General features: G+C 60.8%; 2 protein-coding genes across 8 annotated transcripts; both read right to left on the bottom strand.

Moving 5' to 3' along the window:
- Window positions 1-4,533: 4,533 nt before the first annotated feature.
- Window positions 4,534-7,956, bottom strand: LOC142363141 (uncharacterized). Of its 7 annotated transcripts, none has more exons than XM_075435807.1 (8): window positions 7,736-7,956; window positions 7,001-7,126; window positions 6,513-6,671; window positions 5,677-5,703; window positions 5,366-5,511; window positions 5,150-5,222; window positions 4,896-4,967; window positions 4,534-4,725 (listed from the first exon to the last, which is right to left on the bottom strand). In XM_075435807.1, exons 1-8 carry the CDS (start codon window positions 7,869-7,871, stop codon window positions 4,670-4,672), a joined length of 795 nt encoding a protein of 264 aa, XP_075291922.1. In that variant the 5' UTR covers window positions 7,872-7,956; the 3' UTR covers window positions 4,534-4,669. The 7 variants fall into 7 exon arrangements, with proteins under 7 accessions (XP_075291922.1, XP_075291921.1, XP_075291924.1 ...); XM_075435806.1 differs by having other exon boundaries at window positions 5,366-5,526; XM_075435809.1 differs by lacking the exon at window positions 5,677-5,703.
- Window positions 7,957-8,856: 900 nt separating this feature from the next.
- Window positions 8,857-13,346, bottom strand: SNX12 (sorting nexin 12). Its single transcript, XM_075435759.1, has 4 exons — window positions 13,156-13,346; window positions 11,444-11,539; window positions 11,103-11,227; window positions 8,857-10,613 (listed from the first exon to the last, which is right to left on the bottom strand). Exons 1-4 carry the CDS (start codon window positions 13,318-13,320, stop codon window positions 10,511-10,513), a joined length of 489 nt encoding a protein of 162 aa, XP_075291874.1. The 5' UTR covers window positions 13,321-13,346; the 3' UTR covers window positions 8,857-10,510.
- Window positions 13,347-14,078: the final 732 nt, after the last annotated feature.

The following is a 14,078-nucleotide window of genomic DNA, read 5'->3' on the forward strand; positions in this document are numbered from 1 at the left end:
TGCTCGGTGGCAAGAGGGCAGGGGGTCCTCAGCTTCTCGTGGAGCCGCCTCCTGCTGCCTTGGCCTCAGGGAGGGCAGGGTGCAGCTCCACCAGTCGATCTCCCTCTCACAGTCTCGGATGCTCCTCAACCTCTCCACTTCTTCCGTCAGCTCTGCCACCAGGCTGAGCAGATCATTCACCTGGTCGCACCCGAACACAGCCGTTGTCTCTGCTGTCCTCCGGTACGAGCGCCAGGCTCAGGCACTCCCTGCAGCCAGAGACCTGGACAGCTGTGTGTTTGCATGGGGCCTCCATCTGGGTCCCCATGCTCCTTCTGGCAAAGGCTCTCCCGTGGGTGGAAACCATGGCTAGAATATCTCCTGGGAGAGCGATGTCCACTAGTTGGGTTGCCAGCAGGGGACTTCTCCCTGCTTGCGCGAACTGACGCGCAAACTGCTGCGCCCGCCCCTGTTTGCCGCCCTGGTTGCTGCCCTGTTTGCAGACCCTGGTCGCCTGCGCTCCCTGGGAGCTGCTCTTGTACATGAGGTGGTCTGCCCGCTGTCACACTCGACTCCACCGCCACCTCGCCGCTGCGGTTTTGCCACTGGAGAAAGGGTCCCTCGGCGCAAGCCTCCGCTCCAGAGCCCTTCGCCTTCAGTGGCCTCGCTGAAATGCTTCCAGGAAGCAAGCAAGCTCCCGATCGAGATGCAGAACTCCCCCACAGCCTCCCCGTCAGTGCCCAGGTGCTGCCTGCGGCTCCTCGGGCTGCCTGCAGCACACAGCGACCCAGCTGGGCCCCAGGCCTGCTGCCTGTGGGGCCGCGGGCAGCACCGTCGCTGAGGGTGCTCTCAGCTGGGACCGCAGCACCACAGGCAGGGCTCCATGGCGGGACGCCCCGGCCAAGCAGAGGCCGCGTACCCAGAGTGGCAAGGGGGAAGTGACACCAAGACTCTCCTATTCCCAGAAAACCTCTGGCCACAGCGCTCATTGGGAGGCAGCTTCGGGCAGGGAGCATTGCGGGGGCACTGAATGCCCCAGACCTCACACGCAGCTCCACATCCATCTTCCCAGTGCCCCAGCCTGGCCTCCCGGTCTACCGCTCGCCCCCACCCTGTTCAGGGCCCGGATCCAGCAGCACAGGCCTAGGGCTGGAGCAGGCGGAGGCACGGAGCGAGCCAAGCGCACGTCCCAACAGGAGCGGCAGGAAGGCAGACAGTGGCAGGGCACGCACAGCCAGCGCCAAGGAGGGTAGGAGGTGGCTCCAGCCCAGAAAGGGGGCCGAAAGGCCTGCAGGAGCAGATCCAAATCAACCCCTGGAGCCCCATCACCTTCCACGACTAGAGCACAGAACCATAGAATATCTTAAGTTGGAAGGTACCCATAAGGATCATCAAGTCCTTCTCTCTGCTCCTCACAGGACTACCTAAAACCAAACCATATGACCAAGAGCATTGTTCAGACACTCCCTGAACTCTGATGGGCTTGGTGCTGCGACCACTTCCCTGGGACCCTGCTCCAGTGATCAACCACCCTCTCAGTGAAGAACCTTACCCTAATGTCCACTCTGAACTTCCCCTGATGCAGCTTCATTCCATTTCCTTGTGTCCTAACCCTGGTCATCAGAGAGGAGAGATCAGCAGCTCCCCTTTTGCTGCTCCCCTTGAGGAAGTTGTAGACTGATGAGGTTGCCCCTCAGCCTTCCCTTCCCCAAGCTGAACAAACCAAGTGACCTCAGCTGCTCCATCTGAGTCTTGGCCTTGAGGCCTTTCACTGTCTTGGTCTGCACACACTCTGATGGTTCAATGTCCTTCTTACCGTGAGGGGCCCAAAACTGCACACAGTGCTCAAGGTGGGGCCACACCAGTGCAGTGCAGAGTGGGACAATCACCTGCCCCGATCGGCTGGTGATGCTGTGCCTGATGCACCCCAGGACGCGGTTGGCCCTTTTGGCTGCCAGGGCACACTGGTGACTCCTGTTTAACTGGCCGTCAACCCAAACCCTCAGATCTCTTTCTGTGGGGCTGCCCTCCAGCCTCTCATCCCCCAATTTGTGTGTATAACCAGGATTACCCCATCCTAGGTGGAGAATCCAGCTCTCGCTCTTGTTAAATTTCATATGTTTGGTGATTGCCCAGCTCTCTAGTCTGTCCAGGTATCTCTGTAAGGCCTCTCTACCCTTGAGGCAGTACACAGATCCTCCTAGCTTAGTGTTGTCAGCAAACTTAGTGTACATTTGATTCCTGCATCCAGATAATTTAGAAAAATATTAAAGAGCACTGGCCTTAAAACTGAGCCCCTGGAAACCCCGCTGCTGACTAGCAGCCAGCCTGATGTAACCCCATTCACTATAACCTTTTGAGCCCGACCCATCAGCCAATTGCTCACCTGACATATTATGGACTTGTCTAGAGGTGTGCCAGACAGCTTATCCGGAAGGACACTGTGACTGTCAGTATCAAAAGCTCTGCTAAAATCCAAAGCCACCACACCTACTGGCTTCCCTTGGTCAGCTAGATGGGTGATGTTGTCAATAAAAGGAAGTTAAGTTGGTTAAGCAGGACTTTCACCTCATAAACCCGTGCTGGCTATGACTAATGACTGCATTGTCTCCCAATTGTTTTTCAGTAATTCCCAGAATAACCTTCTCTGTAATTTTACCAGGCACTGAAGTGAGACTGATAGGCCTGTAATTACCATGGTCTTCCTTCTTACCCTTCGTGAAAATTGGGACAACATTTGCCAGCTTCCAGTCAACTGGGACCTCTCCAGACTCCCAGGACCACTGAAAAATAATGGAGAGAGGTCCCACAATGACAACGGACAGCTCTTTCAGTACCCTGGGATAAATCCCATTAGGCTCCATAGATTTATGCGCAGCCAGCTGGAGTGGCAAGTCTCGAACAAGTTCAGGTCGGCTGGGAGATTCTCCTTTTGCTATTCACATATTCTTAAAAGCCCTTTTTGTTGTCCTTCAGAATGCTGGCCAGCTTGAACTCTAATCCACCTTTGGCCATGCTAATTTTCTCCTTACAGTGGCAGACAGTGTCTCTGTAGTCCTCCCACGTCGCCTGTCGTTGCTTCCAATGTCCAAACACTTTCCTTTTCTGCCTAAGTTGTAGAAGATCCCTGCTCAGCCAAGCCGGTCTGCTGCCCCGTTTGCTTGACTTCCGACACTTTGGAATTGCCTGCTCCTGCACTCTTAAGAAGTGACCAGCACTCATGGACCCCAGCGTCTCCAAAAGCAGATTCCCAGGGGGCATTACTAACCAGCTCCTTCAGCAGCCCAAAGTCTGCTCTCCCCACACCCAGGGTCAAAGTTTTGCTGGCAGTTTTTCTCCTATCACCAACGCTTTGAAACTCAACTACTTCATGGCCACTGTGACCAAGACAGCCACCAATCACCACTTCACCCACGAGTCACTGTTTACAAACAACAAATCTAGCAGGGCACCTTTCCTAGTCAGCTCCCTTAGTACCTGCACCAAGAAGTTATCTTCAACACATGTGTAACAGGGAACTCCCCTGTACACCACGCTACAGACCTCTGCTGCAGATCGTGCCAGCACCGGCGCTGCTCGCCTCGGTGACTGAGTGCCAAGCAGGGGTGGGAGGCAGCAGATGGAGCATCCCTGTGCAGCCACCCCTGCAGAGTCAAGGACAGCTGTCTCGGGACAGGGTCAGGCCGCTCGTGGCACTCTGGAGGTGTTTAAAAATTTTGTAGATGTGGCACTTCAGGATATGGTTTAGTAGGAATGGTGGTGTTGGGTGGATGGTTGGGCTTCATGATCTTAGAGATATTTTCCGACCCGTGATTCTATAATTCTATGATTCTATGATATTTAGCATATATTAGTTTATTTATCATGAGCAAGAGGCTGTTGGGAGCTCCTAAGTGACCTGTTTAATGTTTTTTTCTAAACAGAGAAGACAGAATTTATTCATGAAAAACACACACTCATCTGGTTTCTTTGTAGCTGACTTGCCTTCACGTGGTGCTTCTCGCTGGATACACATATGGAGGACTGTTTGTGATGCTATTTTAATTCTTAGTTTGTCTTTTAGTATATGTTGAGTGTCCTATAACAGAGTGCAGAGCTAGAGAATGTGTTCAGTGTTGTGGATATAATAAAGAAGGATCTTCAGTAAAGCTGCGTCAGGGAAGGTTTAGATTAGACATTAGGAAAAATTTCTTTACTGAAAGAGGGGTCAGGCATTGGAACAGGCTGCCCAGGGAGGTGGTGGAGTCACCATCTCTGGAGGTGTTTAAAAAGCGTGTAGATGTGGCACTTCAGGATATGGTTTAGTAGGCATGGTAGTGGTTGGCGGATGGTTGGACTTCATGATCTTGGAGGTCTTTTCCAACCTATGATGCCATGATTCTGTGCTGTGCCTTCATCCACCAGCACCCACCTCCGCCACACAGCAGACCTCAAGTCTCTGGCTGAGCAGAACCAGCCACAGCCAGACAGAGACCTGCCCTTTCTGCCCAGCTCTCTGGAGAACAGCAGGCAGCACCGGGCACTCGCCCTACCCCAGCAGACAGCAAGCATCACTGAGGAAAGAAATCTTTATTTCAAATACAAGCAGTTAAAAAATTCATTCATTCAAGAGCTCCATAAATATCACTAGCCCAGCGGCTCAGGCGGCCGCACAAGTGGCTGTTGTGAGTCTGTCCCCATGTGCTGGCTGTCATTTTCTTCCCGAGTCACCACTCTCCTCCACCGCCACATCTTCCAGATGGATTCCTGGGCAGCAATGACAGCATCACAGCACTGGCACTTGGCACCCGCCCCACAGCGAAGGCCACGTGCTGTGTCCCTTCCCCCTGGCAGCCCTCAGTGACACTGGCACGGGACCACTGGAGTATCCCTGCAGCCTGCCCAGGGGCAAGGGCTCACCCAGTGAGGAAACATACCTGCTGCTCGGAGCTGAGCCTGCAAGGAGCAGATCACCCGGCGATAGGCTTCACACTGGGCAGTCTTGTCAGCTGCAGGTAGGCAGCAAGTAGGTGTGTGCTCAGCCCGTTCTGAACATCTCAGCCCCAGACCCTCTGGGGCAGCAGCTGGGACCCTACTCTGCCCCCGAACAAGAAGCCATCCCCATCCCCACGGAGCTCCAGATGACACTGCGGGTGCCCCACAGCCCCCAAAAAGAGCCAGCCCCACGTACCAAGCTCGCCCTTCACTTGCTCCAGCTCGTTCTTTACACGCTTCAGCTCCTGAGACAGCTGATCACCTGCAGACTGGCAGGGGCAGGGTGTAAATGTGATGCAAGGGGTGCTCACCCCCACACAGCAACCTGCAGCACAGCCCTTCCTGTGGCTGAGCACCTCTGCAGGCAGCACAGGCACAGCAGCGGCTCCTGGGCTCAGGGAGCCCTGCTCACCCCCCTCAGCACGTCAGAGCGGGGCCCCATTTTGACATTCACCCCTGCTTTGGGAGCCTGGTGCTGTTGCAGTGGAGTCCTGCTGACACCCCAAGCCTCGCACCTGCACGACGACTGCCAGGTTGTGTTCATCGCAGCAGTGGCGCCTGGCAAAGGAGACACTGTCTGCTTGTCAGCGAGCAACTGCCAGCGCCCGTGGGTCACAAGGATCCCTTTGGCAGGCCACAGCCACATGGCAAAGAGCCCTGAAACTGCTGGCAAATGCACAAACATATTTTGCAGATAGGAGACTTCACACCTTGGAGCCTCACCTTGCCGCAGGTTCTGCTCACTCCATCCTCGGGACATGTTCAACAAGTCAGGAGGTGTAAATGCGCACCACAAGCTACAGCAGGTGCGCATCTTTCAAAAGCCCCTTAGAAAAATGAACTGGACAGAAGCCTGCAGTCCCCTGAGCACTGCAGAGGTGGCAAAGCCATGCAGCAAATGCACAAGGTCTTGCCAGAAACTGGCAGCCCCAGCTGTCGTCACCTCCCACCTCTGGCACAGCTGGCCCAAGCCACCGGCTGAAGGGTGCTCCGTGGTGCCAGGACACAGCTGGCTCTTACCTGCTCAGCAGGGACTGCACCCCCACACCCTGGAGCCAGGCCAGCCTGATCTATGAAGAGAAGCATCGCCACTAGAAACGTAACTGCCATCCCCAGCCCCTCTTCAACCAGGCCACAGAGCTGCTCCAGACCAGGGGCAGAACCTGTCCAAGGGAGCCCATCCAGCCCAATGGCTGCTGCTGGCCTGGCCTGTACACGTGCCGCTAGGAGAAGGTGCTCCTGCATGGCCTTGGTCCCAGCAGCTCTGTGCTCCTGACCGGAGTCTGGTCGCACAGGGAGGGCAGAGAGCAGCCCTGGACAGGGCAGGGCTACCCCAGCAGAGGAGGGATGGCCTCCTCACTTCCTCTTCCTCTGCCCAACACAAGGCAAGAACCCACCAGAGCCCAATGCAGAAATGCAGACTCTCCTCACCATGGTACACTCACAGGACGCTTGGTTTTCAGCAGGCCTTTGGCAGTCAGTAGCCAGGGAGGGGTTCTACAGGGGAGCAAGCTCCAGCTCCCCACTCCTGCATGGGACCACACCTCCATACTGCTCACCTGCTCCCAGGACAGTCCCTGCTGCAACCGGCCGCTCTTTGCTCTCCCTGTTTTCCTTCAGCTCCCAGGTCACATTGCACACCGGCTCCCACTCTTTGCTCTCCCTGTTTTCCTTCAGCTCCTGGGTCACGTTGCACACCGGCTCCCGCGTAGTCAGTCCTGAAGTGGGGTCCAGGAAATGAAAGTGAAAGGCATTGACCCCTGCATGCGCTGACCAGGGCCACTCACTCCCCATCCAACAGACATGCAAGGGCATGGATTTGTTCAGGCTCTTTGCTGGGTGCCTCTCCAGAGCAACGGCCATCGCTGAGCCTTACTGCTCTGCGCTGCCCTCCCTCCTCTGAGCCTGAGCACATACTGACACCTCCTGTCCTTCCCTGGGGATCAGCCCCGACCCTGCAGCCCAGACTTGGATGTTCTCCCCGGGGCTGCAGCTCCCTCTCCCTCGACACTGAGCCTCCGGGGCTTCTGCCCAGATTCACCCTTACCGAGGCAAAGGCGCTTAGGTGAAGCCACTTTTCCCAGTGCCCGCGGTCGGGGGTGAGAGGCCACGGCAGGGTTTGCTGTGGAGAGCGTCCGGGAGGGCTGTCTGCGACCCCCAGCCATGACAGCAGCTGTAGCGGACGTCAGACACAGAGGCTGCCACTCCGGAGCAGCTACACCGCACCGCTCCCAGGGCAGCCCAGCCCAGGCCCGCCAGCACTAGCACCCCCACAACCCCCACAGAGCATGGGGCGAGCGCTCCAAGCCAACGGCCTGTTGGCCCACACTGGAAGGAGGGCAGATAGTGCTAATTAATACAGCCCTTGGGGGTCAGCGCATTTCCCGGACTCCTCCCTGCGCTGCTTCCAGGGACTCCCCACGCTGGGTCCCTGTCCCACAGGTCCCCACGCTCAGTCCCTGTCCCACAAGTCCCCATACTCGGTCCCTGCAAGCCCCCACGCCGGGTTCCTGTCTCACGCTGGGTCCCTGTCCCACAAGTCCCCACGCTCAGTCCCTGTCTCACGCTGGGTTCCTGTCCCACAAATCCCCACGCTCAGTCCCTGTCTCACGCTGGGTTCCTGTCCCACAAGTCCCCACAGTCGGTCCCTGCAAGCCCCCACACTGGGTCCCTGGAGTCCCCACGCTGGGACCCTGCCCCACAGGTCCCCACGCTGGGACCCTGGAGTCCCCACGCTCAGCCCAGGCCTCCCCCCTCCCCGTCAGCCCCCCGGGCCCCCCACCTTGCGTGAGGCGGCGGGCGGGCGCAACGTTGCCGCCCCTCCCCGCGTCCCGGGGGGTGTGTGCGGGGAGCGCGGGAGGCTGTGCCGGCTGCGGAGCCCCGCCGGGGTGCCGAGGCCCGGCCTTGGCGGACGGCATCGCCTTCAGCTTGGCGCCTGGGGAAGAGAGGGCTCCGCAGCCCCGGGGCAGCGGCCGCGGTGCTGGCGCTCTCCCCCGCGGCCCGGCTCACCTGCGGGCTGGGGGATCCTCGTTCCCGCGGCACCGAACCCCCGGCCGGCCCGGGGGAGCTCCGCGCCCGCAGAGGCCCGCGCCCGGGGGAGGGACGGCCTGCCGCCGCGGCCCGGGGACCGGACGGGGCTGCGGGGACGGCCGGCGGGGCCCTGCCCGCCGCAGAGGGGCTGTCCGGCACCGCGCCGCGCCGCCTTCCGGGACGCGGCCTGCGGGCGGGCCAGGCGGGAGCCGGGCCGGGCGGCGGCCGCGGGCTGCGGGGGGCGCCGGGGCTCCCCGCGGGCCGGGCCCGGGGCCTCGCATCCACCGGCGCTCGGGCGGACGGCGGGCGGGGCGCTGTCCGGGGAGACCCCGTCCAAGGGCGGCGAGACGGGCAGCGGCGTGGAGGTGACGGCCGCGGCGGCCTCGGGCCACAGGGCGCTGCCCTCTCCCGGGCTCAGCGAGGGCTCCTCCGCAGCGGCGGCGCCGAGGCGCAGGCGGGCGGCGATGGCGCAGCACTCCTCCTCGAAGAAGCTGAGGTAGAGCGGCGAGCGCGGCTCGCCTACGTGCCGCAGCAGTTCGGGGCAGCCCGGCGAGCCGCAGCCGGCCGGCGCCTGCTCCCGCTCCGCCATCGCGTCTCCGGGGAGTCCCCCCCCCGCCCCGCCCGCCTCGGCGCCGCCGCGCAGCGCCCCCTGGCGCCGGGGAGACTCCCTCACACACAGCCCGCCTCGACGCCGCCGCGCAGCGCCCCCTAGCGCCGGGGAGACTCCCTCACACCCCGCCCGCCTCGACGCCGCCGCGCAGCGCCCCTGGCGCCGGGGAGACTCCCTCACACCCCGCCCGCCTCGGCGCCGCCGCGCAGCGCCCCCTGGCGGTGCCCCCCCGCCCCGGCAGCCCCCAGGACGACGCGGAGACGTGGCTTCACAGTGGTTTAATGCGAACGGAACCGGGACGTTACACTGGACAGGGTGGGGACAGCTGGGTGGACGGCAGCCCCGCGGCAGGACGGGCGGGTGGAAGGGGCCGGCGGCAGCGGGGGGCCGGGGGCTGAGCCCCGCGGCAGGCACGGCCGCCTCCGCCAGCACCAGCCTCCGCGCTGCCCCATGGCCCCTCCCGGGCCGAGCTGGCCCTCGGAGCAGTTCCCTCCCGGTTTCAGCAACTTCTCCTCGAGAGCCACCTCTCGCTCAGCAGCACCAGTTCCTCACCGGAACGCACAGCTGACGGCAGGGCAGCCGGGGCTGTGCTCTGCAGGAGCAGGAGGGTGGTCACCGCCAGCCTCCGCTCCAGGAAAGGCTCCACTGTGCCACCACAAAGTGATCAAGCGCTGATAAACCAGGCAGCCTGGACCAGAGGAGCCCCCGAGCTCAGGCCCAGCCTCACTCATCGCAGCCGTGGCAGCTGGAGGAGCCTCCAAAGGACAGTTCTGCTGCAGCGAGTCACAGCCTTGTGGTCCCCCTCGAGCTCTGGACGCCTCCCTGACCAGTCTTGTGTCCTCGCTTCCACACAAGTAACTGCCTAGCTCACTACAGAACAGCGGAGAACACGCAAAATGCCACGGCTACTTCTCCTGCTTCGTAAGCAAACGCCTAACCCAGGACAGACCAACCATTTCCTGCCATCCCTTTCTGGAAAAGTGGCCTCACCCCAGGCCATCATGGCTGCACACCACACCAGCCCCCACCAGCCCTCTCCTGCTCCTCCTCAGCCAGACCCGTCTCCTCCCCTCGGCAGCTGGGGCACAGGATAAGGTCACCACGGCTCAGCCGAGAAGGGTGCTGCTGCACACACCCCCGCACCAGCCCGCGGCAGAGCAAGCTGTGGCATTGTCTAAACCTTTGGCCAAGGCGTCACAGCGCACACTGCTGCATCCCCGGCCAGCCCAGCTTCCACACGCCAGACTGCCCACGCAGAGCAACATGAGCGCACACCTCATGGAAACCCCTCGAGCTGCCAGCAGCACGTTAGAAAGGAGGGGGATGAACACAAACACACCAAACGGGTCTGTGATGCAGGAGGCTGAGAGCAGGGCTGGAGCAGGTCTTGGGTCTCAGCACTTCCAGACAGCGAAGAACAGGGTTTCATGCAGGGCGAATGGGGTGGACAAGAGACCAGCACACCCGGGCACCTACTCACTGTTTTGGATAAGCCTTACTAAAACTCTAATACCTGATGCAATCACTGACCAACATGACAACTCCTACTCTTCAGAGTCTCCTGCAGAGATGCTTGGGGCTGCAGACAGGGGAGTGAAGGTCATCTTGTACCTTCCTGTACAGGGAGAGAGGCAGCTCCTACACCATAACGCCATAAACAAGTTCCTGCTCCACACCTACTCACACCTGCCCCTAGGTGCGGGACAACACACTCACTTGCATAAATCTTCATACCTGTAGGCCAAGACCACAGCCCGGTAGAACAAGCTGCTGCCAGTTACAAAAGAGGAAAATACTGAACGAACCGGGAGGTTCAGGAGCGGAAAAGCTGGTTCAGAGAAGACAGATTTAGTGTAAAAATAAATGTCATTTTTGCAGGAGGGAGGGTGGAATGAAGGAAGACAGTGCCAGGTGCTCCTACTGGCGCACTTTCCCTGGGACGTAATTCCTATCAATGGTCTCCTCTTGCAGGAACATATGTAAGCAGCGCTCGTTCTGTGCCAGTGGGTGTCCAGCAATTCTGGAAGAAAATCAGATGCGGAGGTTAGCACGGCCACCACCGAGACCCCCAGACCTCTGCTCTCTGCAGGGAGTGCGTAAGGCAGACCTCCTCGCTAATGGGCAGCCAGCTCCAGGCCAAGGTCACCGGCCCCGTGTGCAACAGGGCCAGCGAGAAGTGCTTGAGCACAAGGTGTTCCCTCCCACACCGTGCCCTGCAGCAAGGCATGAGCATCCTGAGCCAGCGCTGCCCTGTCGGTGGGTCTCTGCAGCACAGCTGTTCCACCGATACCTGCTTCAGCCTCACAAGAGAGCGCTGAGCACAACCCACGCTCAAGGCAGGACTCGCTTCAGAACCGTGGTTTCATTACCCGGCTGCAGGCACCATCCCTTAGCACGGCACCTGCGTTGCAGCAGATCAAGACTACTTCCCAGTCAACCCACAGCCCTCTTCCACCGGCAGCAGCCGGAAAGGAAGCTGCACACAGCAAAACCAGGACATCAAGCTTACTTGTTAATAAACTGCTCTAGTCCCTGTCTCCGCTCCTCAATGAAGGACTCCTCAAAGATGCCCTCATCTCCTCGGAAGGGAAGCTGTCGTTTCAAAGCTTTTCCAGGCAGCGGTGGCACTACAATCTGAAAGCACAGAATCACCCTGTCAGCAGAACGGCCACCCGCAAGCGGATATTCTTTCCTGTTTGACACTCATCTCCAGCCCCATTACGTGGCTAGAGATCAAGCCCAGTAGCTGCCCACCACCACAGCCTCTCTTCTGGGCAGCTCAAGATTATCACTACAACTGTTCCCAAATGTCCTGGTTTCAGGAACAGGCAGGCCTGAGCCAGGCCTTACCTTACTGTCTCGTTCCAGCTCATTCTTCAGCCACTCAAAGTCGCTGTATCGTCTCCTCACACATGACTCCTTCAATTTGAAGATTGGGAGGTTTGTCTGTAACGTAGAGAAGTAGTTAATTTGCAGGTTGCTTTGGAAGCTAGACAGTATTTCAACACGTAATTGAAACCTGAAGCTGCGTTTAGAAAACCAAGCCCCCTGAGAAGGAGGCATCACGAGAACACCCAGCTTCTTTACTGAGGACAGAGCACAAGCACTGCAGCCCTTCAGAATCAAGCAAGTACTTGTCAGGCTACTCAGAGCCAGCCATTCCCTCCCCCTCAAGTGACTATTTCAGGAACACAACCCCTCCCTGCCAAGGGCACGCGCTGGAACCAGGGCTCACAACACAGAGAAGGCTGATATTTTTTTCCCCTGACTTCACTCCATTTTGAAGTGATCTACAACAGAGCTTCACAGCAGCCTGAAGAGCAAAAGAATCTCCGACCTGACACTGGCACTTCCATGTAAGAACTATGGCAGGAAATGTTGTCCCAGCAGCTGTTCAAGGCCAGACCTTGTGCTACAGTCTTCTCTCACAACAAATCGCCCAGCCTAACAGGCGAGCAGCTCTTTCACATCTGGCTTGTGCCAGCGGAGGAACATGCAGCAATCCCCCACCCTTCTCCCCACCACTAAAGACTGATAGCAACGGTAACTTCACCTTTACCCTTTCAACACAGCTCCAAACGTTCAAAGGACTGAGGCAGCAAAACCTTCTGACAAGCAGCACCCAGATGAACACAGGTATTGCTGCAGCATGTTTAGCTGTATTCTTACAAGGTCTGCGAAATAAAACCAGCTGCTTTCAAAGCATCTCCCCAAGAGCTAGCTTCAGTGGGACTACGAGGTCCTCACTGCCACCTGCCAGGCGCTCTCTGGCAGGCTGATGGAAACCAAGCACCAGATTGGAAAAAAGCAAAGACCCAACTCTTGCAAGAGGCGGTGGAGACTTTGCAGTCAAGTCGCGCTATGAACAGCGGTCAACACCAGCACCGTCACAGACGGTAAAGGTAGCTGGTTTCAGGGGAAGCTCAATTTTACTTCCTTCAGCTATCATACGCAGAGCCATGGAGAGGTCCCCAGCTCAGCACGGGTAAGGCCCAGTGAAAAGCACCCTGCAAGAAGCGTTCAGCCTGCTGGGCACACTCCTGGATCACGGGCTCTTTGCAAAGCGATCAGGCTGACTCCCTTCAGCCCCTCCAGCAGAGGCAGCTAGACTGCACTGCGACCAGGCCCCGAGACACTGCCAGGCAGCTTTCCTCCCCTGCTGGAGACAACCGGCTGCGCGCAGCCCTGCCCTGCTCAGCAGCCGGCCCGGGAGGCTGGGCAGGGGGCGGCAGCCCGTCGAGGCAGCCCCCTCCCCGGCCTTGCGCCTACCAGCCCTCGCTGGGTGCCGCGGGGCCCCGGGGGACCCACCGGCTGCGAGCGCCCCGACCTCGGGCCCCGGCCCGCTGGCGAGCCGCCGGCCCCAGCCCAGCGCCGCCCGGCCGGCGGGGCCGGGGCTCTCCGCCGCAGACACGCACGGCCCCCGCCGGCCACCCCGAGCCCCCGCGGCTCCCTCCGCACTGCATGGCGCCTCCCCGGGCCGTGCACCCGGCCACCGGGCAGCCCGGGGCTCCGCGGCCCGCCCCGAGGCCCGCCCGCCCGCCCCGGGCCCGCGGACCCCGCACCCGCATGCGGAGCTCGTAGCTGGTGTATCTGGCGCGGCCCATGCCCACGGTCTGCGGGTTGAAGATGTCGATCTCGAGGAAGTTGCTGGGCGGCCCGTACGCGTCCGTCAGGTCCTGCGGCTTGGCGTTCAGGCGCCGGGTGTCCGCCACCGCCGCCTCCGACATGGTGCCGCCGCCGCCGCCCCGCCCGGCCCGGCCCGCCCCGCCCGCTGCCGCAGCGCGCCCCGCCCCGCCCGCGCACGACGCGGCGCCGCCCGCCCGCTGCCTGCATAACGAGGCGGCTATTCAGGGTTCGGGGTGCCTCAGTCGCCGCCCCGCCCGCGGACGCCAGCGCCTCTGCCCGGCCGCCACCAGCATAACCCGAGCTGTTATTCAGGGCGCGGGGCGTGACAGGCGCAGCCCCGGAACCTGTATGCAGGGCTCTCGCTCGACGCTGCCCCGCGCCGCCGGTGCCGACCCAGCTGGGCTCCCGCGGGGCGGTGCAGAGCCCGAGGCCCAGTCGGCCGCGCTGGGAATCTGGGCTGGGAAGCGGGGGGCGGCGCGGAAGATGCACACAGGGACTGCGCCTACAGCGTCCAGGGTGGGCCGGCCCCGGAGGCTGTATGGAGCGGGCAGTGCCCGAGCCCCGGAACCTGGTTGCCGCGATTCTGACGAAAGGACCGTGACCGGCACGCGGGCCCATCACGCCTTGCGCTGGGGCGTGTCCCGGAAACAGGCTCCCGTCCGTGACGGGGCAGCGCGAGGGAGCCGCCGTCCCGGGCCCGCGCACCCCAGAGCGCCGCAGCGCGCTCCCGCGCGGGCGGAGCAGCAGTTCCCCCGGCGCGGGGTCATCGGGCCCGCGGGCCGCCGGGCCTGGGCGGGTTACGCAAGCGCGGCCGCCGCGGTGCCCGACGGGAGCTGTAGTCGCGCGGGCGCACTGCCTG

The sequence above is a fragment of the Opisthocomus hoazin genome, chromosome 14 (genome assembly GCF_030867145.1).
Source record: "Opisthocomus hoazin isolate bOpiHoa1 chromosome 14, bOpiHoa1.hap1, whole genome shotgun sequence".
In the NCBI taxonomy this organism is placed as follows: Eukaryota; Metazoa; Chordata; class Aves; order Opisthocomiformes; family Opisthocomidae; genus Opisthocomus; species Opisthocomus hoazin.

Coding starts and splice junctions, on each gene's coding strand:
- LOC142363141 (XM_075435804.1), bottom strand. CDS start 7,871: ATGCCGTCCGCCAAGGCCGGGCCTCGGCACCCCGGCGGGGCTCCGCAG. Junction 6,672..7,000: donor ACCTAAGCGCCTTTGCCTCG/GTAAGGGTGAAT, acceptor ACCCCACTTCAG/GACTGACTACGCGGGAGCCG. Junction 4,726..4,895: donor GGCTCAGCTCCGAGCAGCAG/GTATGTTTCCTC, acceptor ATTGCTGCCCAG/GAATCCATCTGGAAGATGTG.
- SNX12 (XM_075435759.1), bottom strand. CDS start 13,320: ATGTCGGAGGCGGCGGTGGCGGACACCCGGCGCCTGAACGCCAAGCCG. Junction 11,228..11,443: donor AGCTGGAACGAGACAGTAAG/GTAAGGCCTGGC, acceptor CTGTGCTTTCAG/ATTGTAGTGCCACCGCTGCC. Junction 10,614..11,102: donor CTAGAGCAGTTTATTAACAA/GTAAGCTTGATG, acceptor ATTTTCTTCCAG/AATTGCTGGACACCCACTGG.